The following is a 26548-nucleotide window of genomic DNA, read 5'->3' on the forward strand; positions in this document are numbered from 1 at the left end:
AGGGACGCTTCACAGTCTCCGCCAGTTCCGTTTCCGAATTGGGCGTGAGTCCTGCCCTTCTCCGGTTGTTACCTTCTTGTCGAATAGTTGCCTGCACGTGCCAGGGGCGTTATTAAGTCATCGGGCCGGTAAATTTGCTGTGAACCTGAAGAGCCCGTGTATGGATGCTAGTGCGACTTTTATGGAAACGCTTTCCATTTTCCCATGACTTCACTTTGGAATTCACACGAGACTTCTTGGGACTTGGAGTGCTTTACGGAACCAACCTCCAAGTGCATTTGCCTGCCTCCGTCCTAAAGTCAGAGCCAGGGCTCAGACCCGGCCTCGGCCCTTGCTGACGTGCTTAACCACCCACCGCGCCGCTCGGCCCAGCGCTGTGCTGCCGCTCGGGAAACGCGCGTCTCGGGGCCTCTCGGAACAGACATGCTGTTGTCTCTCGTGTCCTGTTGCTCTTCCCCGGCCACGCAGCTGCACAGTACATTGGTGGCGGTGTCGGAGGAGACGTTCGCAGATCTCATCTGATTTCTGCGGTTGGGCCAGTTTGAGCATCTTTAGCAGGTTGCTACCTCGTGTGTCTAAGCTCTGATCCTCATTGTCCAGTCTTGATCTTGGTCGCGTGTTACATCATTAGGTCAAGTTGTTCAGGAATTCTCATCGTCTTACTGTCCTGTAAGCACCGATTTTCAATGAATACCCTAGAGATCTGTGTCTCAGGGACACATCCTTATTCCCCTGAAATATGGAACACTGTTAAGAACATCTCTGCTTTTCATGAAAAGGGAATTCAAATAGACTTTTAAAGTGAAAAAACGAAAACCTTCCTGTGTGAAGTTTTATTCCAATCTCCTGTTAAATCCTAAGAATAGGCTGCTGGCCTCCCTTACTTTCAGGAAATGAAAAGTGGCTCAGAAGCTAAGTGAGCTAAGCCCTGTCTCTCTCAATTGTTTCAGTTTCTCAGGAATTGCTGTACAATGCTGCCAGTAACGGTCTCCGGGGGTCCGACCCCCATTCACCTCCCACTGCCTCCTCTGCAGCTCCAGATGCCGCCAAAAGAACAAGCTTTGAAGAAAGTGCCTGTACCCTCTTTTACCCTGAGGTGGGTGAGGCCAGGCAGGGTGATTCTCAGGACACCCTGATGATCAAAGGTACAGTTGAAGCCTTCACAAGACTTTCTTGAAGATGACCAAGACATGTGGGAACGTTGCCCAGTAGCCTAGAAACTGAAGACGGGAGCTCAAGCCTGGACGGTGCGCGCCGTCCGGCCCGCAGTGCGCAATGACGTTCCAGACCCCAGATCTGCCCCTTGAGGGCAGAGACCCGTACACTGTTTTCATCCACCCCCACCCCCGTGTCTGCCAGAGGACTGAGCGTATAAAGGGGCCTCAGCAAGTGTTAGTCTGTGACCGAAAGAGAGAAAGCTTTACCAAAGTCCTCTCCAGCCTCTCCTTTCCGTCATAGGAAACCTGAGATCGTTGGCTCTTCTTCCCCAGAGTAGTGACAGAGCGCACTGATGTCTCAAGCTTCTTGGCCACTGCTGTCTTCTGTCTTGGCCGTGTGTCTGAGTCAGAAATATTTTATCTGTCCAGTGTATGAAGTTTACAGTATTAATACTTACAAAGTTAGGTCTTCACCGATGCCTAGGCTTTTACCTCTCAGATATTTTTATTGTGGTATTTAGCTTTTTAATGAAAATCTTATCTGGACCACAATCTCGGGGAGGGGGTTATTGTACTGTTGGTTTTTAAAATTCCTTTTGTATTTATTTTTCAGATTCAGCAGTAAACAGTCTTGCTTCTTGATTAGATCTCCTGTTAGTCGTCACTGTGTTTGAGAAATAGGATGTACTATCACCAGCTCAGTTCCCAGAACCTAACGCGCTGCTCTTGAACGGCAGCACGCAGCCCTGTCCTCACCCGAGCAGCGCTCGCGGGCTATGAAGGAGGTGTGCAGTGGTGTGACTTCAGACGCTGCGTGAATAGGACAGCTCGGGCTTTGTTCCGTCTCTCAGAGAAAGGGACGCGCTGGAAATGTAGCTCCTTTCAGTTCCTCTGTCCTCAGGTGGTTCTCCGTCCGTTTAGTCACGTCTTCTTTCAGGAGTTAACGCTCGTTTAGAGGGGCAGCTTAAAAATCTCATCTTCAAATATTTGATTTCTTATACCTTTTGTGGTTCTAGTTATATGCAAGGCTTTTAATTTGTAATTTCCTTTCTAGTTAAAAGTGAACATTTCGCAGTACTGCTGGTTTTTTTGACAGACAGGGGATGGACATTCATTATTCTCAACAACTGGCTTTTCTGGTTACGAGAATACAGTATCAGAACCAAGTATGTTTTATCCAGAAAAATAATCCTTCTTGAACAACATACTTTTCTCTCAAGTCAGAAATGTATTAAATTATGCTGCATTGATTTCAGGTTTTGGCAAAAAGTATTTGACTTTTTGAAAGGAAATTGTTTCTTTGTCTTTATGAGCTTCTATGTACATAAACCAAGGAACCTTACATGTACAGTTTTAAAGTAGGTTTGCTGTATCCATAGATAAGTCAGTCACCAGTTCTCCCCGAATATGCTGTAGAGGAAACACACAGACTAGGAAAGTGACTTTTGTAGAGTAAATAGGACATACGGGTGTGAAGCCTGACTCTGATTCTCACCTCTGATTCTGGTAAATGAAATAAATGCTCGGGGTGGACCTACTTTCTCACATTAAGTTGTTCCTAATTAATTGCATTATAAATGTTCTTTGTCAGTTCATATGATGAACTTGAGTTGATAATCGGGGACAGATGTGATTAGAATATTGCTAATGACCTTTATCAATAAATGTCTTCATATGTTTCATAGTGGTGTTACATAAAAAACTAAATCGTGTCCTCTGCCCATTCTTCCACTAAAACTAGTTTTCCGCTCTGTTAAGGAACAGGGAAACTCATGCATATGAGACGGTGAAACCGTGTCGAGAGCGCACAGGTGGCTTGTCCTCTGCGTGCTCTCCGCTTATCGCCAGCTCAGAGTCCCGTTACTGCAGGGAATGGCCGTGACGACGACTAAAATATGACTGTTCTGACCCAGAATGGTTTGACTTCAGTTTTAGACTTGAATTTTCCTGTGGTTTCTGTCTTTTCCCTCTCTCTCTAGGTTCCCAGCCGACGTCAGAGAAGTCTTCCCAGCGGCCGTCAGAGAGCACAAACTGCAGCCCTGCCCGAAAACGGTCGTCATCTGAGAGTACTTCTTCGACAGGCAAGTACTGTTTGTTCGATCAGACTTTAACTGACTTTCCCGTCTGTTACTTGTGAACAGACTTACAGTATGATACTGTGGACTTTTACAACGTAAATTACAATCTGTGCTTACGTACAATGTTGTACAAAAAAGCAGAAGTGGTCACGGATGTGTGAATGAGCAGAGTGTGCTGGACCGCAGTCCCGCTCCCCCCTCGTGCTGCTTCCGCGCACGTGGGCTCACGCTCGCGGGTGCTGTGGCTCGGATGGGGGCTGGGGACACAGTTCTAAATGACTGGGACAAGAGTAGGCAGACACAGAAATAGAGGTTTTAGAAGTTGGGTTGAGGTACAAGAGTGTGCGGTGCTATAGGGCATGTGGATTGGAACTCTTTAATAAACTTGGCTGTGTGCATAAAATGGCCTTAGTAAAGCCGTATAGTTTGCAAAGTAGCATTTACAGATCTCTGAGATACACAAAACAATTCATGGGGTTGTAAGAAGAATCTCTGTTGATCTTTATTTCTAACCTCAACTTTTAAAATGTGTAATGTTCACATATTTTAAGTATGTATAACCTCTTGATACAGTGTATCATACTCGTGTAATTCATACGTGGTTTTTTTTTTTTTTTTTAAGATTTTGTTCAATTTATTTATTTGACAGACAGAGATCACAAGTCAGCAGAGAGGCAGGCAGAGAGACAGGGGAAGCAGGCTCCCCGCTGAGCAGAGAGCCCAATGCGGGGCTCCATCCCAGGACCCTGAGATCATGACCTGAGGCAGAGGCTTTAACCCACTGAGCCACCCAGGCGCCCCCTCATGCATGGATTTAGATGGTGCTCTCAGTTTTTCCTTTTTACTGATGGTGTGTTTATAAAAACAAAAACAAAACTAGAGGGCTGTATCTATATGTAAAAATTACAGGTATGTGGACAGCTATCTTGTGTGTAAGATATACAAATATCTTATAGTTGTCTGTCCTCTGAGGGGAGCGAGTCCTTTCTCATCCGTCAGCGTCATCAGGAGAGGTGGGCAGTGACAGGGTCATTCTGGGCACTGGCGGTAACATGTGGAAAGGGGGACAATAGTGAGTCGAAGAAACTAAATAAACAAGCCCGTGCGGTTAGGGTAAAGGGACTGAAGGTGAGGCTGGGAAGGCCAGTAGGGAACCTGGATAATAATAGGAGCCGCTGAAAATTGTAGACAAGGAAGTGCATACTGTTCCTTGGCTTTCCGTCCTGTATTTTGATTGGTAGATCACTTTGACTTATGGTCAGAAAGTCGAATTCCTTCATCAGGTCAAGGCCACCCTGTCAGATGCTTGTACATTGAAGAGGTACATTGAAGTTGGGCATCCGTGAGGACTTTGTCTCTCAGGATGCTGTTTTCATACTGTTTCAGGCAGAGTCTTAGACGGGGAATGGCTGCTTTTGATGGTGTGGACCTAAACCAGGGTTTAGCAGACTGCGGCCTATGGACCAGATGAGATTCAAGGCTTCCTTTAGTGCAGCCCTCAGCTAAAAATCTTTTTTACTTTCTTTCTTTCTTTCTTTCTTTCTTTTTAAGATTTTATCTATTTAGAGAGAGGGCCCTAGCGGGGAGAGGGGAGTGGGAAAGGGAGAGAATGTCCAGCGGCTCCCCACTAAGCCAGAGCCTGATGCGGGGCTCGGTTCCACAACCCTGAGATCATGACCTGAGCCAAAAACTGAGAGTTGGATACTTAACTGACTGAGCCACCCAGATGTCCCTATTTCTGGTATTTTTTTTTTTTTAAGATTTTATTTATTTATCAGAGAGAGGGAGAGAGAGCGAGCACAGGTAGACAGAATGGCAGGCAGAGGCAGAGGGAGAAGCAGGCTCCCCACCGAGCAAGGAGCCCGATACGGGACTCGATGCCAGGACACTGGGATCATGACCCGAGCTGAAGGCAGCTGCCCAACCAACTGAGCCACCCAAGATTTTATTTATTTATTTGACAGACAGAGATCACAAGTAGGCAGAGAGACAGACAGAGAGAGAGGGAGAGCAGGCTCCCCGCCGAGCAGAGAGCCCGATGCGGGGCTCGATCCTAGGACCCTGGGATCCTGACCTGAGCCGAAGGCAGAGGCTTTAACCCACTGAGCCACCCAGGAGCCCCCCTATTTCTGGTATTTTCTAAAGGATCGCTTAAAAAGATAAAGGTGGAAAGAAAAAGTGTTATGTGAGACATTATATGTGTCCTCGAAAACCTAAAATATTTACCATTGAGATTTTTACAGAAACAGTTCGCCAACACCTGAAAAGAAAGAATAAGATTTCAAGGAGATACCCACAAAGAAAATCACCAAAATATTTTACTGTAGTAAATAAAAGAAATAATACCCAGGTCCATGAAGTTACTCTTAGCGTAAGACCGTTTTATTCATTTGAATAAATATTTGTTGAGAGTAACTGAATACTGAGCACCAGAGATACACACACGAATAAGATAAGGCTCCTGCCCTCAAGGATGCAGACAGAGTCACCAGAGAAGGGCGTGTGGCGTTCTCCAGCGGACCAGTGCGCCGGGTATGGCGGCACAGAGGAACTCCAGTGCCTGACGTGTGCGTGACTCAGGAAGACTTCCCGGAAGGTGTGACACGTAAACTCCTGTCGTTTGGTCGACACGTGGGACAGAGCAAAGGGTGGGCGTGTGTTAACACGAAGAAAGGCACAGAACAGAGAATGCTGGTTCGGGAGAGCAGGGCGTCGTGTGGTGTTCCCGGAGTGTGAGGGAGATGTGACGGCGGCGGAGAGCAAGGCTGCAGAGGTTGCAGACGGCCCCTCTAGGGCGCAGGCGATTTTGTTGGTTGGTTGGTTGGTTGTTTCACTTGAAGGCCTTGAGTCTTCGCTGTAGAGGCAGTTGGGCGCCACTGAAGGATTTTGAACAGGAAAGATAAAAACTCTTCAATATATTGTATAATCCAGTATTGGATAGACTTTGCGGTGCTGAAAAAGGCCCAGAATTTCAGGGACTGGAGACAACGAAGTCTTCCTTTTTTCCTACGCTGTGACCAGTGTGGGTCCTCTGGGTATTGTCTTCCTTCCAGGCCCCCGCCCGCCCGGCAGAGCCCTGGGTGCAGTGTTGCTGGTCTTTTGAGCAGGGGTGAGGGGTGTGGGAAAGCCTGAGCAGCTCTTACAGTTGCTGCCCACGTTTCAGTGCCATAGCAGGGGGCGAGAGTAAGTCTTCTGCGGAGGAGGAGTTGGGGGGGGGCGATGTTACGGAAGCCGGGGCGGCAAGGGCTGGCCCCAGCAGCACAGTCTGCCGCACACCCATTTTGGAAAAGCGCTAGAGCCTTCCAGCGTGGAGAGCGGGACGGAACGAGACGCGCGCGAAGAAGTGCATCGGTGATGGCCTGGGTTTGCACGTGTGCACTTCGAGCCGCGTTTGGGCTGTTGACGTGAAGGTGTTGGTTAGCCATTTGGAAGTGGCGGCTTGTAGTTTGAGGGCGATCTGGAGGAGACCTAGCAGCGGACCTAGCAACATGCGGTAGGAAGTTGAATCTGGCAGTGAGGGAGCTAACCCAGAGAGCATGGCAAGAATGCAGATTTAAGGACCGTTTGCATTGGAGGGAAGTGGAGGGAAAGATTCAGTGATGACATAAAAGTTTTAAATAGATTTTTATATAGAAAAAAGGTACAAGAAGCCTCTTAATGTCAGATGTCACAAAGAGGCCAAGAAAAATTAGGACAGAAAAGTGTTAATAATTGGGAAAATGATTTTTATAGAACTAGTTTGCAAGTGGAGAGTTAGAGCAGTTTGGCTCCTTGCGAGGAGACTGCTAGAATCCAGGCGGCCTTGGTCTAAATTCGAGCTCTTCATTTCCAGCCACGAGGTAAATGAGATGTACTGAGCAAACAAATTTCTTGCTACCTAAAACTAAAAATGCGAGATAAAATTCGGAAAACGTTTCTTAAAACATTGCTGAACTTTGAAATCAATAGGAAACCAGAAGTTTGTAGAAGGCTTGACTCAGCAGAACTGAAGAGTGTTCGAACCCCTTGCGGTCCGCCTGGCTCCTGGCGGCAGATAGCCTGAGCGGCCCAGAAGGTCAGGTCCGGTTTCCCTGCGTAAATGGGGCGTTTACCAGGGTAAGAGCAAACGGAAAGAAACCCGGCACAGAGGACGGCGGCTCCTCGTTCAGTTGCGCTTTGGGCGGAGCAGGAGAGGAGCTTCTCTCCACAGCTCGTTCCCATCTCCTGTCTCACGGGCACTTTTTTTTTTTTAAAGATTTCATTTATTTATTTGACAGAGAGTGAGAGAAAGCACGAGCTGGGGAGGGGCAGAGGGGGAGGGCGAGGGAGAAGCAGACTCCCCACTGAGCAAGGAGCGGGACTTGGGGCTTGATCCTGGAATCCCGAGGGAGCCCAAGGCGGCTGCTTCCCACCTCCCTGCAGGAGCTGCCCAGGCGCGTCTCACATGCGGACTGCCTGTGGGACGCAGGAGAAAACTAACGAAAATGTGTTGTTGGTGGTAGTGCCCTGAGTTCCTTCCAGAGCCAAAGGAAGGTTTAATTCCTATTTAGTATAAACCTCAGTGTTTTCAGTGAGTATATCCTCAGTCTCGGTTGACCTAGCGTTCTTGTTTCTCCAGCAGCACAAGAGTGACAGCCTTTATTTTGCATTCAGAAGGCAGATCACTGAATCAGAACTCTGTCCTAACCTTCGAGTTGTAGACAAAGAAATGAAAATGTGTAGACACCATCTGTTTAGTAATTGAGATATATAAACGACTGAATAAATATAATTTTGTACAAGACATCTTATGGTCCATCCTTGAACTAATCCAAAGGGGTAAATACACTAAAGGACTAATACATAAAAATATTATTTCACTGACGGCGGCAGTCATCATTATGAAAGCTGTTGTCTGTGACCCTTAGCAGAATCCATTGGGAAACATGACAGTAGCCCGCCTAGACTGACGGACAGTGTGGGCGCTGGGAGCCAAGGGCAGACGTTGTCAGAGAGAGTCAGGTGGCATGTGTCCTGCCTTTTCAGCCCAAACTTGGAAATCAGCATGTTCATTCTTCCATGGGATTCTTTTTGCTAGAAGCAACTCACTGAGGGCAGCTCCTATTCAAGACGAGGAAAATTAGATCTACCACCTGATGGGAGAGAAAGCAGAAGACTCGGGTGCAGGTTGTAATAGCTCCGCACGCAGTCGGACTGCTGCTTCCGGGCTGGGAGTTGAGGTTGGCTTAGCGGCGAGTGGCTGTGGTGGCGCAACGGGAGGCGGATCGGTTCAGGTGCTGGACGCACGTGAAACCACGTTTTCTGGTGTGTGGGGAGGGAGGCGGAGGAATAGTAGGTGAGGTGGCCTCAGGGTGGCTGGCAGAACTGCTGCCGTTGGGTTGGTGGCGCGGGTGTATGATGTTGGGGAGGCGACTTTCCGGTATCACCCACTGAGTTCAGACTACCCACTGTAGTCTGGAGGAGCAAGGTTGAAGGAGAAGGTAATGACTTGGGTTGTGACTGAGAGTTTGAGAAATCGGTGAAACATGCAAAAGTAGATAAGTAGAAAAACAAGCTTTATTCGGAAGGTTGAACTTGGGGCATGGTCAGAATGTAGGTGGCAGGTGAATGAATTGCCAGGAAGTGTGGAGAGTTCAACAAGAAACGCACCTGTAACAGAGTGAGGAAATGCTCACGGAAGGAGGCGGTTCTCATGTGGTCAGCTTCAGATAAAATGGAAGATCGGGACATGTACTCAGATCATTGAAACTGCGAGAATCAACATGGGGCCGGGGGGAAGTAAGTATGAAAGGTAAAGACAGTGCTGGGGGTTAGGGACCTCTGCAGTTAAATCTATTATAGAGTTGCAAGTAATCGGAAGATAATCCAAGTGTATTCTCAGAGAAACCGTGGAGGCCAGATTTTAAGAAGTGGTGATATTTAATGGCTCTGAGAATTTGAAATTAGAAAAATCCTGAATTTTAACAAGACTACTGGATATCATCTGAAGGGAGTTACTGGTAATTTGAGAAAAATTCCAGTGTGGTCTGATAAGATCGAATCTAGAATACACAGGGCTTAAGGGGTACCTAGAATAGTACCACATTTTAAACGCACATAGGCAGGAAGTGCATTGATGAGCTTTGGAAAAAAGTATGACCTGTGTTCATCAGGAGTAACTGACTGGGCATCTTAGGAAATGGCCCAAGTACGATCTGATGTTTACAAATATTGCAGAACTAAGACAGTTTACCAGTTTACCCACATTCTGTGTAGTCATAAAAAAGTGCGGAATGGTATTTGAAGAACAAAGATCTCCCAGTCATTGGGCCACTAAGATAACAAGGTTCACCGAAGACCACTTATTTTCCAGTCTTTGGTCAACAGGTATTCTTTCTAAACTAGTTTAGACATACGTTTAGTGTTGTAGTTTTAAAGCTTTTCCAAAGAAGTTTCACTTATATCCTTTGTACTCACAGCATTGTTAGAAAGAGCGCTGAACCAGGAGTATCACCAGCATCTAACTGGCAAGGCTCCAAATGTAAATGGACCATCAGCTCCGAAGAAATAAGCCATTTCTTTGTGGTTGTGGCTGCTTAGCTCACGTATTGTTAGGAAAGCAGGCCAACTTTGAATTTTTTTTTTTTTAAGATTTTATTTATTTATTTGTCAGACAGAGATCACAAGTCAGCAGAGAAGCAGGCAGAGGGTGGGGGGGAAGCAGGCTCCCCGCAGAGCAGAGAGCCCGATGCGGGGCTCGATCCCAGGACCCTGGGACCATGACCTGAGCCGAAGGCAGAGGCTTTAACCCACTGAGCCACCCAGGTGCCCCAACTTTGAATTTATTATGATTACTTTAATATGCCTTATTCAGGAAAATAAACGATCACCTTGCTTGGGAGAGGCAGATGCATATGGTGTTAGGATGTTTAATCGTGTTAAGAAAAATGGAGCAGTATTCCTTTTCTTTGGTATAAGAAGTTACTTAAATGCCAAGCTGTGTTCAGTTCGTATCTGTGTGATTTGTCGTCTTCTTTAGTAAACGGAGTTCCCTCTCGAAGTCCGAGACTGCTTGCTTCTGGGGACGACTCTGTGGGGAGTCTGCTGCAGCGGGTGGTCCAGCACGAGGACCAGGAGCCCCTGGAGAAGAACATCGAGGCCGGGATCGCGTCTGCCCCAGGGCCCCCGTCCTCCAGCCCAGGACACAGCCACAGTAAGGAGCGGGCCCTGGGGAAGCCGGACAGCCTTCTGGTGCCCGCGGCCCCCACTGACACTTGCGGTGGCGGCATCTCGCTCCTGTCGGAGAAGCTGCCGAGCAGCTGCTCGCCCCACCACGTCAAGAGAAGTGTCGTGGAAGCCATGCAGCGCCAAGCTCGGAAAATGTGCAATTATGACAAAATCTTGGCCACGAAGAAAAACCTGGACCATGTCAATAAAATATTAAAAGCCAAAAAACTTCAAAGACAGGCCAGGACGGGGAATAACTTTGTGAAGCGCAGACCGGGTCGACCTCGGAAATGCCCCCTCCAGGCGGTGGTGTCCATGCAAGCATTCCAGGCTGCCCGCTTGGTCAGCCCCGACTCGACCGAGGGCGAGGAGAGCGCGGCCCTGCCGCTCCGCGCTGACACGGTGACGGACGCCATTGAGGCTGTGGTGCAGAGCGTCACACTGAGTCCGGAACACAAGAAGGGGCTGAAGCGGAAGAGCTGGCTGTTGGAGGAGCAGGCCAAGAAGAAGCAGAAGCCGTTCCCAGAGGACGAGCAGGAGCGCTGTACGAGGTAATTATCTGTGTCCACGGCTTGTCTGCGCGGAGTGGAGTAGCGGCTTCTAGACGTGACGTCGGGGTGCGGCGAGTTCGCGGGTCACCCCCTCACCTCTCCTGATGTAAAACCTGCGCTCCCCCGGGTCTTTGTTTCAGCACGTTCTTATTCATGGCTGCCCCAAATTTTAAAATGATTAAGAAGCACGTGGGAGGTAGCAGTCCAGTCCGAACCCCCAGTTTGCAGAAGAGGAAAGGAAGGGCCGGCGCGGTTCCGTTGTGCCCAGCAGGGCCACGCGCCCGCGGTTGTTTCTAGGCTCGCACCGTCTTCTCCGGTTTCCATCCTGTCACCACGCACACTTTCTGCATGTTACGTTTCTTTTCTTCACAGTCTCCTTGTTATGTCCTTTCTTTTCTCTAAAAGAGCGCACAGAGCCAAAAATCACTCCCCAAAAAGAGCTCTTAATCCTTTTGTTGTATCCAACCAGGTTTTTCCCCTAAAGGTATGTTTGGTAGTTTTAACTGAGTTAATACAATACTCCCCATTTTCAAAGGACCTTTCCGTTAGAAACACAGCAGGCTCAGTCATAATCACATGGCAGTCCCGTTCACAATTAGACAAATACAAATTAAAACTGCAAGACACGTTGTAAGCCTCTTAACATTTATTTTCAAACTGCTCTCTTGAAAACCACACCTGTTAATAGTTCTACTAACATCCAATAATTGTCATCCACTATTTATCCCTACTCTTATCTACCCGGGAAATTAGCTTTCTAAAAATCTTTATAAAAATGTCTTCATCATTTTGATATAGGTGAAATATACTTCATAAATGTTGGTTCATACTTATTTTAATTTGCACTAAATTGCATATTAGGACATTAGTATTTGTTGATGTACCTTACCTGTTTTTTAAGTACTCATTAGATACAGTCAGAATAATAACCCTTAATGGTTTTTGTATGACATTTGATTTTCTTTTCTTTATTTTTTTTTTTTTTTTTTTTTTGGCCAAACAACAATGGAACAGAGTTTATTAGTCTTTTTCTCTACCATCTGTCTGAACAAATCCTATAGAGAGAGGTTTTTGGTTTTGTTTTTTCAAGGTTTTATTGATTTGACACAGAGACACAGAGCACAGGTGGGCAGAGCAGCAGGCAGAGAGGGAGGGAGGAGCAGGGAGCCCGATGCGGGGCTCCGTCCCGGGCCCTGACATCACCACCCGAGCCGAAGGCAGCCGCCTGACCGACTGAGCCACCCAGGCGCCCAAGAGAGGTTTTTCATATCTCTCTAATGCATACATTTAGGAAAACTGCTTTTTTTCCTACAGAATATGTGGGGTTGAAATTTCTTTCATGAGTAGTACATACTTGTACTACTTTCAGTGAAACGAAAAGCTTACTGATTGAAAAGTTAAGTCTCTTTTCACATGATGTCATTTCCTCTCTGATCCTGTTCTCAAGAGCACGACTGTGAACCGCACACCACAGAGGGGCACCCAGCCGGCCCAGTCAGGGGAGTGTGTGATTCTTGACCTTAGGACCATGAGTTCAAACCCCACTCTGGGGATAGAGATGACTTCTTACATCTGTACAGAGGTGTGCATCCGCAGAGCTGGTGTCTCGTGTAAGTGGTGGCACCCTATAGTTTTCAGCTCTTTTTTCTTCATGTGTCTCAGAGATCTTGTCCTTAGGGCATGACGAATTACCCTACTCCGTGCTCAGAATACAGCATAATTTATTTAACTGTTCTCCTTCAGTGGAGTCCATATTACCTTTACTTCTTTTTTTTTTTTTTTTTTTTAAGATTTTTATGTATTTATTTGAGAGAGAGCGGGCAGGAGGGGCGGAGGAAGAGTGAGAAGCAGCCCCCAGCTGAGCAGGGAGCCCACTGTGGAACTCGATCCAGGATCCTGGGATCATGACCCAAGCCGAAGGCAGACGCTCAACTAACGAAGCCACCCCAGCACCCTCCTGCCCCGTCACCTTTAGCACACAGCTGTTTGATCAGCTGGAACTGGCTTTCGTCCGAGGCAGGAGCTGGTGCTGTATTTATGACCATTCATTTGTCAGGTTACGGTTTTATAAGCGTCGCTGGTTTTATCTTATATGTAGTTTTACTCTCCATATTCCCACTGAATTGTAGTAATTTTTTTTTCCTTTGGAAAGGCAGGAAAATAGAGATTTCATTTTAAAAAGAGATTTAATTTAAACTTTTTAAACGTTTTATGTTGTTGGGTCCCAGGGTCCGTTGTTACTGTTTCAGGGCCCATCAGACTATTTTAGAACCAGTGTTTGTTCATCTTAATCACTGAGGCTTTACAGTACTGAAAAGAGGACGCCTGGGTGATTCAGTCTGTGACGTGTCTGCCCTCAGCTCTGGTCTTGATCGTGGGGTCCGGGGATCGAGCCCCATGTTGGGCTCCCTGCTCAGCAGGAGGTCTGCTTTCTCCTCTCTGCCCCTCCTCCTTGCCTGATCTCTTTCTCTCTCTCAAATAAATAAATAATCTTTTAAAAAAATACTGAAAAGAGAATGATTCCTGCCTTCAGGGTAGTAAGAAAGTGACAGTTCATGACAATTTGACCATTCATTTTAGGGGAACGGTCACCTTGAAAATGTGCTTGGGAGAAGAGGGTTTATTCCAGAAAAGCCTTTCTAGTATCATGGCCACCAACATTAAACACTTTAATTTTCCACAAAATTACAGTTTAGAATTTGAAGAAATTACAAAGAGGAAGATGCAGTTTCTACCCTCAGGAGGAGAGGGATGTATCACAAGAGGACACCCCACAGGAGTTTCCCAGACACAGCAACAGCTCTTCACCTTTTTCTAAGTAGAACCTGCTATGCTACTTGTTACATAGCAGGGGGTTGTTCATTTACTTATTTAATAACATTTATTGCAAAATTATTTATCCAGCGTGCTAAGGGTAGATAACAATGGTAAGCAAATTTAGATAATTCCCTGCCCTGGGGGATCGCACAGTCGGAGTTCCAGCATGAGGGGTTATTGAGTGTTACGAGAATATATTGTTGAGGTGATTGACCTCGGTTTCTTGTGGAAGTAACGATGAAATTAAAACCTGGAGAATAGGGACGCTTGGGTGGCTCAGTTGGTTAAGCAGCTGCCTTCGGCTCAGGTCATGATCCCAGGGTCCTGGGATCGAGTCCCACATCGGGCTCCTTGCTCGACGGGGAGCCTGCTTCTCCCTCTGCCTCTGCCTGCCTCTTTGTCTGCCTGTGCTCGCTTGCTCTCTCTCCCTCTGTCTCTTACAAATAAATAAATAAAATCTTTAAAAATAAATAAATAAAACCTGGAGAATAGACTTCATCTGTTACTTAAAGGATCAAGGCTAGAACAAACATTACAGGCTGAGTATGAAAAGGCATGGCAGGTTCAAGGAGGTGAAAGAAAGTTTCTGTTGCCAAAACACAGAGCTAGTTGGAGTCCTGTGGTCTAGGGCCTGGGCCATGAGTCTGAAAAAGGTTGTAGGAACCGGATCATGCAGAGAGCTTTGTTCGCCACACTAGAGAGTTTGGACACTATTTGTTGATGAATAACAAGGCAGATTGCAAACGGATAATATAGTGGTTATAAGCTGGGCTGTAGAATCAGAAACGGGTTCAAATCCTGGTTCTAAAAGGAAAAAAGGTAAATTGTAAAAACTAGGTAAAAAATAAAATCATAGGGCGCCTGGGTGGCTCAGTGGGTTGAGCCGCTGCCTTCGGCTCGGGTCATGATCTCAGGGTCCTGGGATCGAGCCCCGCATCGGGCTCTCTGCTCAGCGGGGAGCCTGCTTCCCTCTCTCTCTCTGTCTGCCTCTCCGACTACTTGTGATTTCTCTCTTGTCAAATAAATAAAAAAATAAAAATCTAAAAAAAAAAAAATCATAACATGGGGTGCCTGGGTCATTAAGCCTCTGCCTTTCGCTGAGGTCATGATCCCAGGGTCCCTGGATCAAGCCCCACATAAGGCTTTCTGCTCAGCGGGGAGCCTGCTTCTCCCTCTCCCACTCCCCCAGCCTGTGCTCCCTCTCTTGCTATGTCTCTCTCTGTCAAATAAATAAAAATAAAATCTTTCAAAAAAAAATCATAATGAAAATATTAAGAATACTTAGAACTGAATAATTGCTCCGCTGCATGTTAAAACTTACGGGATGTATCTGAAGACATGCCTAGAGAGAGACTCAACAGCCTTTAAGGCTTGCATTATTATTTTTTTTAATGCTGAAACTTCATGAACTAAGAGGCCAGTTAAGAAATGAGAAAAGAGGGATCCCTGGGTGGGTCAGTGGGTTAAGCCTCTGCCTTCGGCTCAGGTCCTGATCCCTGGGTCCTGGGATCGAGTCCCGCATCAGGCTTCTTGCTCAGAAGGGAGCCTGCCTCTCTCTCCACCTCTGCCCGCCTCTGCCTGCTTGTGTGCTTTTTCTCTCTCTCTTTCTGACAAGTAAATAAATAAAGTCTTTAAAAAAAAGAAAGAAAGAAAGAAAGAAATGAGAAAAGCAAGAGAATAAGCCCCAAAATGGTAAATGAGGCCGTGGAAACACACACATTAAGTTAGCAAAGCACCTGTGTTGGTACATGTCACTGTTGTTGCCTCCTTTATACTATTGTACACTCATCCATTGTCTGCGCACAGTACGGTTTTGTCATTTTACTGTTGAGTTATTTCCACATTGAGGTTGTTATCCAAAAATGTTGTTCTTAATATTCCTTTAATGTCCACTGGTGGATATGGGCACTCATTGCTTTAGGGTACATTCCAAGGAATGGAATTAATGAATAAACTAAAAGTTTTGTCCCAAGATTTAATTTTAGGCTATGGTGTATTAAGCTAGTGTGGAGTAGGTGAGAGAAACAGATCCTTCTATGTATGTAGTCTTCCTGAGTGACAGAGGTAACACTGCGTATCAGAAGAGACAGAAACACTGTTTAATGGATTGTTCCGTAAACGTTGATGTCACAGCAGTAATGGGAATGAAATTGGTTTCTGTCTTTTTTGTGTTTTTTAAGATTTTATTTATTTATTTGACAGACAGAGATCACAAGTAGGCAGAGAGGCAGGCAGAGAGAGAGGAGGAAGCAAGCTCCCCGCTGAGCAGAGAGCCCGATGTGGGGCTCGATCCCAGGACCCTGGGATCATGACCCGAGCCGAAGGCAGAGGCTTAACCCACTGAGCCACCCAGGCGCCCCTGTCTTTTTATTTATTTTTTTTTTTTAAGAAGAGTGAGCAAGAGCATGAGAGAGCGTGGGAGGGCGGTGGTAGCAGAAGGAGAGCAAGGGACTCTGGGATCACAGCCTGAGCCAAAGGCAGGTACTCGTCTCTCAGAACCACCCAGGTGCCCCAAAATTGGTTTCTGTCTTATCCTGTATACAAAAGTTAAATCCCAGTTGAGTAAATCTGTGTTAAAAGCAAAATTTTAAACTTTCAAAGGCTAATAGATGGAAAGAGAAAAATTTCACAACCTTGTCAGGAAGGCTTTCATAAACAAGATACCGAAAGCAATAACCATACAGGTAAAGACTGGTATCTTAGAATGTATTACAACTAAGAATTTCAGGGGTGCCTGGGTGGCTCAGTGGGTTAAGCCTCTGCCTTCGGCTCAGGTCATGATCTCAGGGTCCTGGGATCAAGCCCCGAGTCGGGCTCTCTGCTCAGCGGGGAGCCTCCCCCCCACACACACACTTTCTCTGCCTACTTGTGATCTCTCTCTCTCTCTCTCTCTCTGCCAAATAAATAAATAAATAAAATTTAAAAAAAAAAAACGAAGAATTCCTACTCATCAAACATCATCGTGACAAATACATAAAGACTTGCTACAAAGTGGGAAATTTATAGCACTTGTAATGTGTATAGTTTGGGCATCCAGAATATATAACAACAGCAGCAACAAAAATGTACTATCAACAAACCCTATATAATCTAGAAATTCCCCTTTAGAAAAACTCTTGCCCAACAATCACCAGAAAACACTTTTTGGTAAAGTAGTAGCAAGATTGGCTATAATGTGTAGAATATGGAAATACCCAAGATCACCATGAAATGGAATAAGTATATTGTAGGCTTTCACACAATGGCATATGATATGGTAATAAAAATAATGAATTACAGCTGACATGTAATATTGATGGATAAGCCTTAGAAACATTAAATTAAAAAAAAAAAGCAAGCCCCTAAAAATGATTTAGTAGGTAGTGCTATTTTTACAAAGAAAGAAAAGGAAAACAACAGTGGATACCGAACAAAATACTGTATTGATGTAGATCAGTATATCATAAAACCATATTTTGTCTTGTTTATTCATTTATTTATTTTAGAGAGACAGCATACACACAAGTGGACGTGGGTAGATGGTAGAGGTGCAGAGGGAGAGAGAGAATCTTAAGCAGGTTCCATGCCCAGCATAGAGCCCCACGAGGGGCTTGATCTCATGACCTGAGCCAAAATCAAGAGTCTGGCATTTAACTGACTGAGCCACTCAGGCTACCCATAAAACCATATATATATATATTTTTTCTTTTCTTCTTTAGAGGGAGAGAGACTGTGTGCTTGTGGGGGAGGGGCAAAGGGAGAGGGAGACTCTTTCTTTTTTTAAGATTTTACTTCTTTATTTGACAGAGAGAGATCTCAAGCAGGCAGAGAGGCAGGCAGAGAGAGAGGGGGGAAGCAGGCTCCCTCCTGAGCAGAGAGCCGGACGTTGGGCTCGATCCCAGGACCCTGAGATCATGACCTGAGCCGAAGGCAGAGGCTTTAACCCACTGAGCCGCCCAGGCGCCCCTAGAAAGGGAGACTCTTAAGCAGACTCCCTGCCGAGTACAGAGCCCAACTTGGGACTCAGTCTCATGACTCTGAGATCAGGACCTGAGCCAAAACCAAGAGTTGGGTGCTCACCCTACCTGATCCACCCAGGTGCCCCTTGAAATATTCAGTCTGAAAGCCATTAGTCATGGGTGTCCAGATGGGGCATGGAGACCGTGGTGGCCCTGAGCTTGATGTTAGAGACCAAATGGAGTGAGGAGTTGGGCCCTGGGAAAGGGGGTGAGGGCGAGCATCAGCACAGCCTGGAGTGTCATAGCCTGAGTCGAATGAGATGCACGCTCTGTAGCGGGAGGGGACAGGGGGACAGGGGTGGCCCTGTTGCTTAAGCGTCCAGCTCTTGATTTTGGCTCAGGTTATGATCTCAGGATCGTTGGATGCAGCCCCGTGTCAGGCTGCGTGCTCAGCAGGGAGTCTGCTTCTCTCTCTCTCTCCCCCACTGCCCCTGCCCTCACTCACACACGCTCTCTCGTTCTCTCTGTCTAATAAATAAATAAATCTTTAAAAAAGAGTGAGTGAGTGCCTGGTGTTGGATATAGATAGCAGCAAGGTTAGGAAGTGGTCCATCCCAGACTTCATTAATAAGAATTTTTAAAATTCTGTGGTTCGGCATTTGCATTTCTTGTAAGCTGTCGTGGTAATTCTGCTGTGTGTTGTCTCGGGACAGCACCTGGGGAAGCATAGCACTGGGAGGGTTTCTACATGTCGGTGATAAGCACGAAAGCAGAAAACATTTTTTATTGCAGAAGAAAGCAATAAGATAAAGAAAAAAGGTAAAGACAGAAGTAGAAATGAATTTGCCTGGAAAGGAGAAGAGTAAAAAATAAATATTAAATGATTAAATACATAAGAACAGGTTAAAAAGGTAAATAATAAATTGACTGGTTAGATGAATGGATGGGTAAGATAGATCCTACAAGTATGATGCATCCCAGTTATGCAAGACTTGGCAGACAGAAGTCAGGTCACGTTATTCAGCACATCAAAAGGCTAAAGAGGAAAAATCACACAAATACCAATAAAAGAAGAAACATAATTTCACAGACTCTAACACGTGTTTGCGATAGAAACTCCCAGCGGTCCGTGAGGAGAAAGAGCTACCTCAGCGTGATAAAGACCATGAACCAAAACCCAGAGCAGACAGCCTGGCGTGAGAGGCTGAGCGCTTTTCCCCTGAGGCCAGCGACAGGGGCAGGTGCCCGCCTGTGCCGCTTCAGGTCAGCTTAGCTTTAAAATTCCCAGCCAGACCTGTCAGGCAAGAAAAAGAAATAAAAGTTAAAAATGTTTTGCAAAGTATAACATTGTAAAGATAAAAATAAAATTAGCTCTGTTCACGGATGCCATGATCTTACATGCTGGAAATCTCGACGGTCTCTCACAAGAACTGGTAGAGCTCGGAACACATTCAGTAAGTTGAGAACACAGAATCCGCACCCACAGTCAGCTGCGTTTTTGTGAACCAGCGATTTTTCCCAAAAAGAAGTTAAGAAGACTATTCTTCTCATAATAGCGTCAAGAATAGAATAGGGGGCGCCTGGGTGGCTCAGGTTAAGCCTCTGCCTTCGGCTCAGGTCATGATCTCAGGGTCCTGGGATCGAGTCCCGAATCAGGCTCTCTGCTCTGCAGGGAGCCTGCTTCCTCCTCTCTCTCTGCCTGTTTCTCTGCCTGCTTGTGATCTCTGTCTGTCAAATAAATAAATTAAATCTTAAAAAAGAAGAAGAAGAAGAAATAGTTAAGAATAAATTTAGAAAGGCAAAACTTGTATGTTGAAAACTACAGAACAGGGCTCCCAGGTGTCTCGGCTAAGCGTAGGCCTTTGGCTCAGGTCATGATGCCAGGGGCCTGGGATCAGGTTCCACGTCAGGCTTCCCTGCTCCTCCTTTGCTTGTCATCCCCCTCTATCTCTCTCTCTAAAATAAGTAAAATCTTTAAAAAAAAAAAAAAAGGAGGGAAGGAAGAAAAGAAATTTCTACAAAGCATAGTTCAGGGGAAGCTGTGAACACACAGAAAGACAGCATGTACTCAAGGCCTAGAAGACCTGATGCTGAGATACCCAAACTACCCAAAGCGATCTACAGGTTTAGTGCAAAATCCCAGTGATGTTTTCTGTGAAATAGAAAAACCCATCCTAAAATTCATCAGGAATCTCAAGGAATCCCAAACAGCCAAAACAGTCTTGAAAAAGAATGAAATTAGAGAATTGACTCTTCAAGACTTTTTTCTTTTTTCACCTTTTTGCACTGGCTAGAGCTTTCTTTGATGCTGAATATATGATGAGAGCAGACAATTTCCTTGTCCTATACTAGGGAAACTGTATTTCTTCGGCTCATACTCAGTAGTCCAAGACTATGGAGGAAACCCCCTGCCATGTCGTAGCTGCGGTTGCAGGGTCCCTAGCCAATCTGTTTGCTTATGTTTGTTTTGTATGTGATTTCTAGTGTTTTTCATTTACTCAGTGGATGGATGAGCAGCAGTATCCGTTCCATCTTTGCCTGGAACTGGAATTGACTTATTTATTTGTTTTTTTTTAAGATTTTATTTACTTGAGAGAGAGAGCACGCGTGTCAGCGGGCAAGTGGGGGAGGGGCCGAGGAAGTGGGAGCCGCAGACTCCTTGCTGAGCCCAGCCTGGGCCCACAGATGGCAACGCACCGGGCCGCCCAGATGCCTCAGAAATCAACTTAATTTTTAAAGGCGTTTTTGATTGACTTAGAATTCTGTTTGAATGGGCTTTCTCCTCCTTCCCTCTCTCCCTCCTCCTCCGGCACTTACAGATGTTTTATCGTTGCCTTATGGCTCGCCTGGCTTCAGACGCGACGTCTGCACTCGTTCTTATTTTTGTCGTCCTGTATGGGTTGTATTTTGTCCTCTCACTTTTTAAATTTTCTTCAGTAATTTTTAGCAATTTACTATGAAATGCCTTGTTTTTTGTGTGTGTTTTTTGTTTTTGTTTTTTAGTTTATATTGTTTATGGTTTGTTTAGCTTCTTGGAATTTTGACTTTATACTTTTTATCAAATTTGGAAAATATTTGGCCGTTCACATTTGGGTTTTTTTCACTGTGAATCTCTTTACGTTGTAAATGTCGCATCATCTTGTGTCGGACTTACTGTTCTTTTCCAGATGCTCAGGGGCTCTGGTAGACAGTTCAGGTACTTGTGGTTCGGCTGATTCCTTTGAAGATTGTTTTTAAGCTTCTTTGGCGCTGGTCTTTATTCTGAGGGTAGTTGAGCTGTGTGGAAGTGGGCGACTCTACTCTCCGGGGGGTGTGGGATGTCCTAGTACCGGGCAGTGTCCTCCCACGGTGCCTCATGGAGGCTCCTGCCGCCATGTGTGAGCTCTGCGGGTTGTTGAGGTTACGGACAGGACGCCGCTCACTCTTTGTCCAGCCTTGCCGAACTTGACCCCGCATTCGCACAACCTCGTAAGTGTACTGCGGGAGGCCCATACGGAAATCTAGAGTTGCTTTCCTCTGTGGCTTTCTCCACTCCAGGACTCCGCCCCAGCAAGCCCCGTGTCCTCAACCTCTCTGAGCTCTGTTCCATTCTTCACACTGGCTCTTCTCTGGGGGCTCTACTCCCTCTGCTGTCATCCTCCCTGTAAAGGCAAACTGGTTATAGGACTCTTCCATTTTTTCTTTTTTTCTTCTGTAAGTGGGCTCCGCACCCAGGGCGGAGCCCAGCACAGGGCCCAGACCCACAACTCTGAGATCAAGACCTGAGCCGAGATCAAGAGTTGAACTCAACTGATTGAGCCACCCAGGAACCCCCATATTGTTTTTTCTTTCTCTTTGAATTTTCTCTGGGATCACAGTACGGTGCTATTGTCCAGTGTCTGCTAAGTGTTTCATAAACCTTCTCCAGGATTTATGCTAGTAGTAGTTTCCTAGATTTCAAATAGGGTGTCTCAGGAGGACAAGTCTGCTATCTGTTACTCCATCACAGCCTGAGGAAGTCTTGTACCTCGTGTTTTACTTGCTGTTGTGTTCTTTAAAGAGTCAATAGTAAAAGTTTCCTTTAAACTTGTCTTTCTAGCTTTACTGCAGCAGCAGTTGAGATTCCCAGTCCTCCTGAAACCCCAGCCAAGCCTCCTGAACCTGAAAATACCCTGCAGCCTGTGCTTTCTCTCATCCCAAGGGAAAAGAAGGCCCCACGTCCCCCAAAGAAGAAGTATCAGAAAGCAGGGCTGTATTCTGACGTTTACAAAACTGCAGAGTAAGTAGTATTACCTGTCAGCTGACAAGCTTTAAAGACCTGTTACTTTCCCACGTTCGAAAACACACTTTTGGCGGTCAGAAAACACAGTGCAGACGTAATGTACACAAGTGTGACCCTCCGCACAGACACCTAAGTGTTCACATTCCTCGTGATACTGCTCTGGTGTTGGGGACCAGTTATTTTCTCAGATCTTTTTCTGGGGTGCTTGGTTTTTGTTTGTTTCGATTTTTTTTTTTTTTTTTGACAGATCACAAGCAGGCAGAGAGAGAGGCTCCCTGCTGAACAGAGAGCCCAATGCGGGGCTTGATCTCAGGACCCTGAGATCATGACCTGAGCTGAAGGCAGAGGCTTAACCCACTGAGCCACCCAGGCACCCCAGTTTCAACTTTTTCATTTAAATTCTAGTTAGTTACCGTATAGTGTAATACTAGTTTCAGTATCTTCCCTCATCTAATCTTTAATCTGCCTTTCTAGATTATATATCTGTAATTTGGATTCTAGGGGTGCCTTTTTCTTAATTAAAAATAAGAAAAATGGCACTGTGTGTGCATCTCTAGTGATCTTGATGATTTTCTACGTTTATTCCTCACTGACTGAATGCTTTCTGAGTTTCCAAACACTTAGTCGCATGAGGAGAATACACTCCTTGTGAGAACGTCCTCTGCCCTTGGCAAGGACAGCTGAGGAAGCGCTCTGATGAGGCAGCTCTCAGGAGTTAGAGGTATCTCACAGAACACAGTTGATTAGGTTCTGGAAGTTCAGTACTAGTTTGCAGGGTAGAATAGTTATTCCAGGATAGCTTGTCCCAAGCACATAGTGGGATGCAAGGATTTTTCAGTGCTTCTGAAATGTGGTGGTGGTATGGAAAACAAGCTTTGCGTGATAGAAACCACAAAACCATGGTCCTAAGGGACTCTACGATATTTACCTAGTTAAGCTAAAGGAAATGAAAAGTGCAAGTGTATGTTACAAGATGAACTGTAGCTGCAGAGCGGAAAATGAATGGGGGCGACTAATGGCGGAAACACACGATGTCCCTCAGAAGGTTGAAAGGGTCTAAATTTTGGGAAGAAATAGTGAAATTGAAAGAGGAAAGATTAGATGTTAGAGCTATATATCATACTTGTGGTTAAAGTGATGTCTGTGTAAACACAGCACCTTATTCTGCATTGAAAAGATTTTTTTTAGGTATTTCTAAAACATATTTATTTATTTCACCAAGAGAGTGCACACAAGCAAAGGGAACAGGAGAGGAAGAAGCAGGCTCCCTGCTGAGCAGAGAGCCCAATGTGGGGCTCGATCTCAGGACTCTCAGATCATGATCTGAGCTGAAGGTAGAGGCTTAACCCAGTGAGCCACCCAGGCGCCCTGAAGATTTTCTGTTGGAACACCTGGGTGGCTCAGTTGGTTAAGCGTCCAGAGAGCCTGCTTCTGCCTCTGTCTCCTGCTCCCCTAGTTGTGCAGTCTCCTCTCTCTCTCTGACAAATAAATACATAAAATCTCTTTTTAAAATATTTTATGTATTTATTTGACAGAGACACAGAGAGAGACGGAACACAAGCAGGGGGAGTGGGAGAGGGAGAAGCAGGCTTCCCACTGAGCAGAGCCTGACTCGGGGCTCGATCCCAGGACCCTGGGATCATGACCTGACTTGAAGGCAGACCCTTAACAACTGAGCCACCCATGGGCCCCTAAATAAATAAAATCTTAAAAAAATAATAATAATAAGATTTTTCTATTAATTTGCCCCTGAAGTAGATGCCACAGAAGCTCTTTGTACCTGATCCCTGCCTTTTGGATCATAAAAATGTTTTATTCATGAAGCTTCTTAGTTTCAGCTCCCAATAATAAGAAACTCTCTCAAATATTCAAGACCTTAAGAAGGTAGACACTCATTTTCCTTTAACGTAGAAACTGTTACAAAGGACACACTTCAGGGTTACTGCGGGATGTCGCGGTATCCTTGGGAACCTGGAGCCCCTTCTGCTCTTCCACCTCCGCATTTAGCTTCCACTTCTGTGGTCACCTGTTGTTCCAGTGCAGCTGCCTGAGTTCAGTCGGAAGGTCTTCCTTTAGAAAGCAGAAAAGAAGGGAGTATAAACAGCACACACCTTCTTTGTGAGGAAGCACTACGGAGTGACTGTGCCTTCCCGTTCGCCATGCCCGAATTCATAATTCGAATCCCTAATCCCTGACGTGATGGTGTTTGGAGGTGGGACTTTAGGGAGGCAATTAGGTCATGATAGGGTGGCCCTTGTGAGTAGGGTGAGTGGCCTTAGAAGAAGCCCGTAGAGAGAGAGATGTGCTCCCTCCACTGGGTGCGGAGCAGCGGGCGTGGCATCGCAGGCAGGAAGAGGGTCTCCCTGGAGCTCAACCCTGATCTCGGACGTCCAGCCTGCGGGAGAGTAAGCAATAAAGATGTGAAGAAGTGAAACAAAACAAACCCTAACCCTAAGGAAAAGAAATGAGACGAGCCAAGAAACAGACTCTTCTGCTCTAGAGAACACAGGGACGGTCACCAGAGGGGAGGTGGCCGAGCGGCAGGGGAGACCGGCGGGGGGAGAGGGAGGGGTGCGCCTGTCCAGCTGAGCAGTAGGTGGTGCGTGGACGTGTTGAATCACTGTATTCTACACCTGAAACTAATATTACACTGTATGTTAGCTATACTGGAATTAAAATTTAAAAATTTAAAACAAAACAAAAAAAAAGAGTGATAAGAGGAAAGCGTATGACTCAGTCAAACTTGGGTGGAGATAAAACCAGTACGGGAGGTGTGACTTACATGGGGAGGTGCTAGAAGATAAAAGGCTGGTTAGGGAGCAGGACACCTTTGTGGTTTTCCAGGACAGGAGTCACAGCCTGAAATGCGGCGATGACAGTGCAGGGTGTTGGAAAGGGCGGGCTCTTGAGAACATGGATGTTAAAAGTGAAAGGGACTCCAGATCGGACAGATGGTATGAATTGAAGGACAGGGCGAGAGTCGGTGATGATCCCAGGGTTTTATTTTGTATTCCTGGTTGGGTAATGATGTCATCAGCGAAAATACCAGAAATAAGTGTTCTAGACCGTACACCTTGGTTTAGGAAAACCTGCATTATCAGGAAAACCTGCATTATCAGTGTTCCCTTATTTAGGTACAGAGAGTGTCTAGTAATGCGGTCAGCGGGTCCCCAGCAGAGCGTAGCCCGCCAACCCGGTTAGTGTCCTGGGCCCTCTGTGGCACGTTACTCAAGCTGCTTGAAGCCACACAGATCTGTTAGCTTACAGTTCCTGGGGCAGGAAGTTCAGACCGAGTCTGTCCAGGCTAACGTCAAGGTGCCGGTGAGGCTGCACTCCCTCTGGAGGCTCTGGAATGTCGAATTGGCAAGGCTCTAAACTTAAATGGACCATCAGTTTCAAAGAAATAAACTATTTTTCTGGTCCTTATCTCAGAGAGGGAGAATTGTTGTTACTCTTTTTTTTTTTTAAGATTTTATTTATTTATTTGACAGAGATACAAGTAGGCAGAGAGGCAGGCAGAGAGAGAGGGAAGCAGGCTCCCCACGGAGCGGAGAGCCCGATGCGGGGCTCGATCCCAGGACCCTGGGATCATGACCTGAGCCGAAGGCAGAGGCTTGAACCCTCTGAGCCACCCAGGCGCCCTGTTGTTGCTTTTTAACTCACATATTAACTCACAAAATATTATATTTACATTTTATTACTGAAATTTCTTATGGTGGTAAAATATCAGAATTTGCCATTTTTACCATCTCTGAGGATACAGTTCATGGCATTCACCATGTCGTGCAGTCACTACACCATCTATTTCCAACATTTTTCTTTTCTTTCTTTCTTCCTTTAAAGATTTGATCTCTGGGGTACCTGGGTGGCTCAGTCATTAAGCGTCTGCCTTCGGATCAAGTCATGATCCTGGGGTCCTGGGATTGAGACCCACATCGGGCTCCCTGCTCGGGGCGAGCCTGCTTCTCCAACTCTGCCTGCTGCTGCCCCTGCTGTGCTTGTGCACACGCTCTTTCTGTCAAATAAATAGATAAAATCTTTCTTTAAAAAGTGATTTAAAAATAAATAAATATTTTGTTTGTGAGAGAGAAAACAGAAGTGGGAAGAAGGAGAGGGAAAAACAGGGCACCTGATAGGAGGTTCAATCCCAGGACCCTGGGATCATGACCTGAGACAAAGGCAGATGCTTGACCAACTGAGCCACCCAGGCGCCCTCCAGCATTTTTCTTTCTTTCTTTTTCTTTCTTTTTTTAAAAATATTTTATTTATTTATTTATTTGTTTGGCAGGCAGAGAGGCAGGCAGAGAGAGGGAGAAGCAGGCTCCCTGCCGAGCAGAGAGCCTGACCTGGGGCTCGATCCCAGGACCCCGATCCTAGGACCATGAGACCATGACCCAAGCCGAAGACAGAGGCCCAACGCACTGAGCCCCCCAGGCGCCCTGAGCATTTTTCATTCCCCTAAACAGAAACTAACCAGGGGTGCGCCTGGGTGGCTCAGTGGGTTATGCATCCTCCTTCAGCTCAGGTCATGATCCCCGGGTCCTGGGATCGAGCCCCACAT

At 46.1% G+C, this 26548-nt stretch overlaps 1 protein-coding gene across 5 annotated transcripts in view; it reads left to right on the forward strand.

The window, feature by feature from the left end:
* ASH1L (ASH1 like histone lysine methyltransferase) overlaps positions 1–26548 on the forward strand; it is a 174162-nt gene that overhangs the window by 79441 nt on the left and 68173 nt on the right. For 3 of the 5 annotated variants that reach the window (XM_082703453.1, XM_082703455.1, XM_082703454.1), the window contains 3 exons: positions 3137–3238; positions 10233–10971; positions 21805–21984. In XM_082703453.1, coding sequence (XP_082559579.1) covers positions 3137–3238; positions 10233–10971; positions 21805–21984 — 1021 coding nt within the window. The remainder of the gene's footprint in view (positions 1–3136; positions 3239–10232; positions 10972–21804; positions 21985–26548) is intronic. The other 2 variants (XM_082703457.1, XM_082703456.1) reach the window with 1 other exon arrangement.

This window comes from Mustela nivalis, assembly GCF_964662115.1.
Source record: "Mustela nivalis genome assembly, chromosome: 16".
NCBI classification, from domain to species: domain Eukaryota; kingdom Metazoa; phylum Chordata; class Mammalia; order Carnivora; family Mustelidae; genus Mustela; species Mustela nivalis.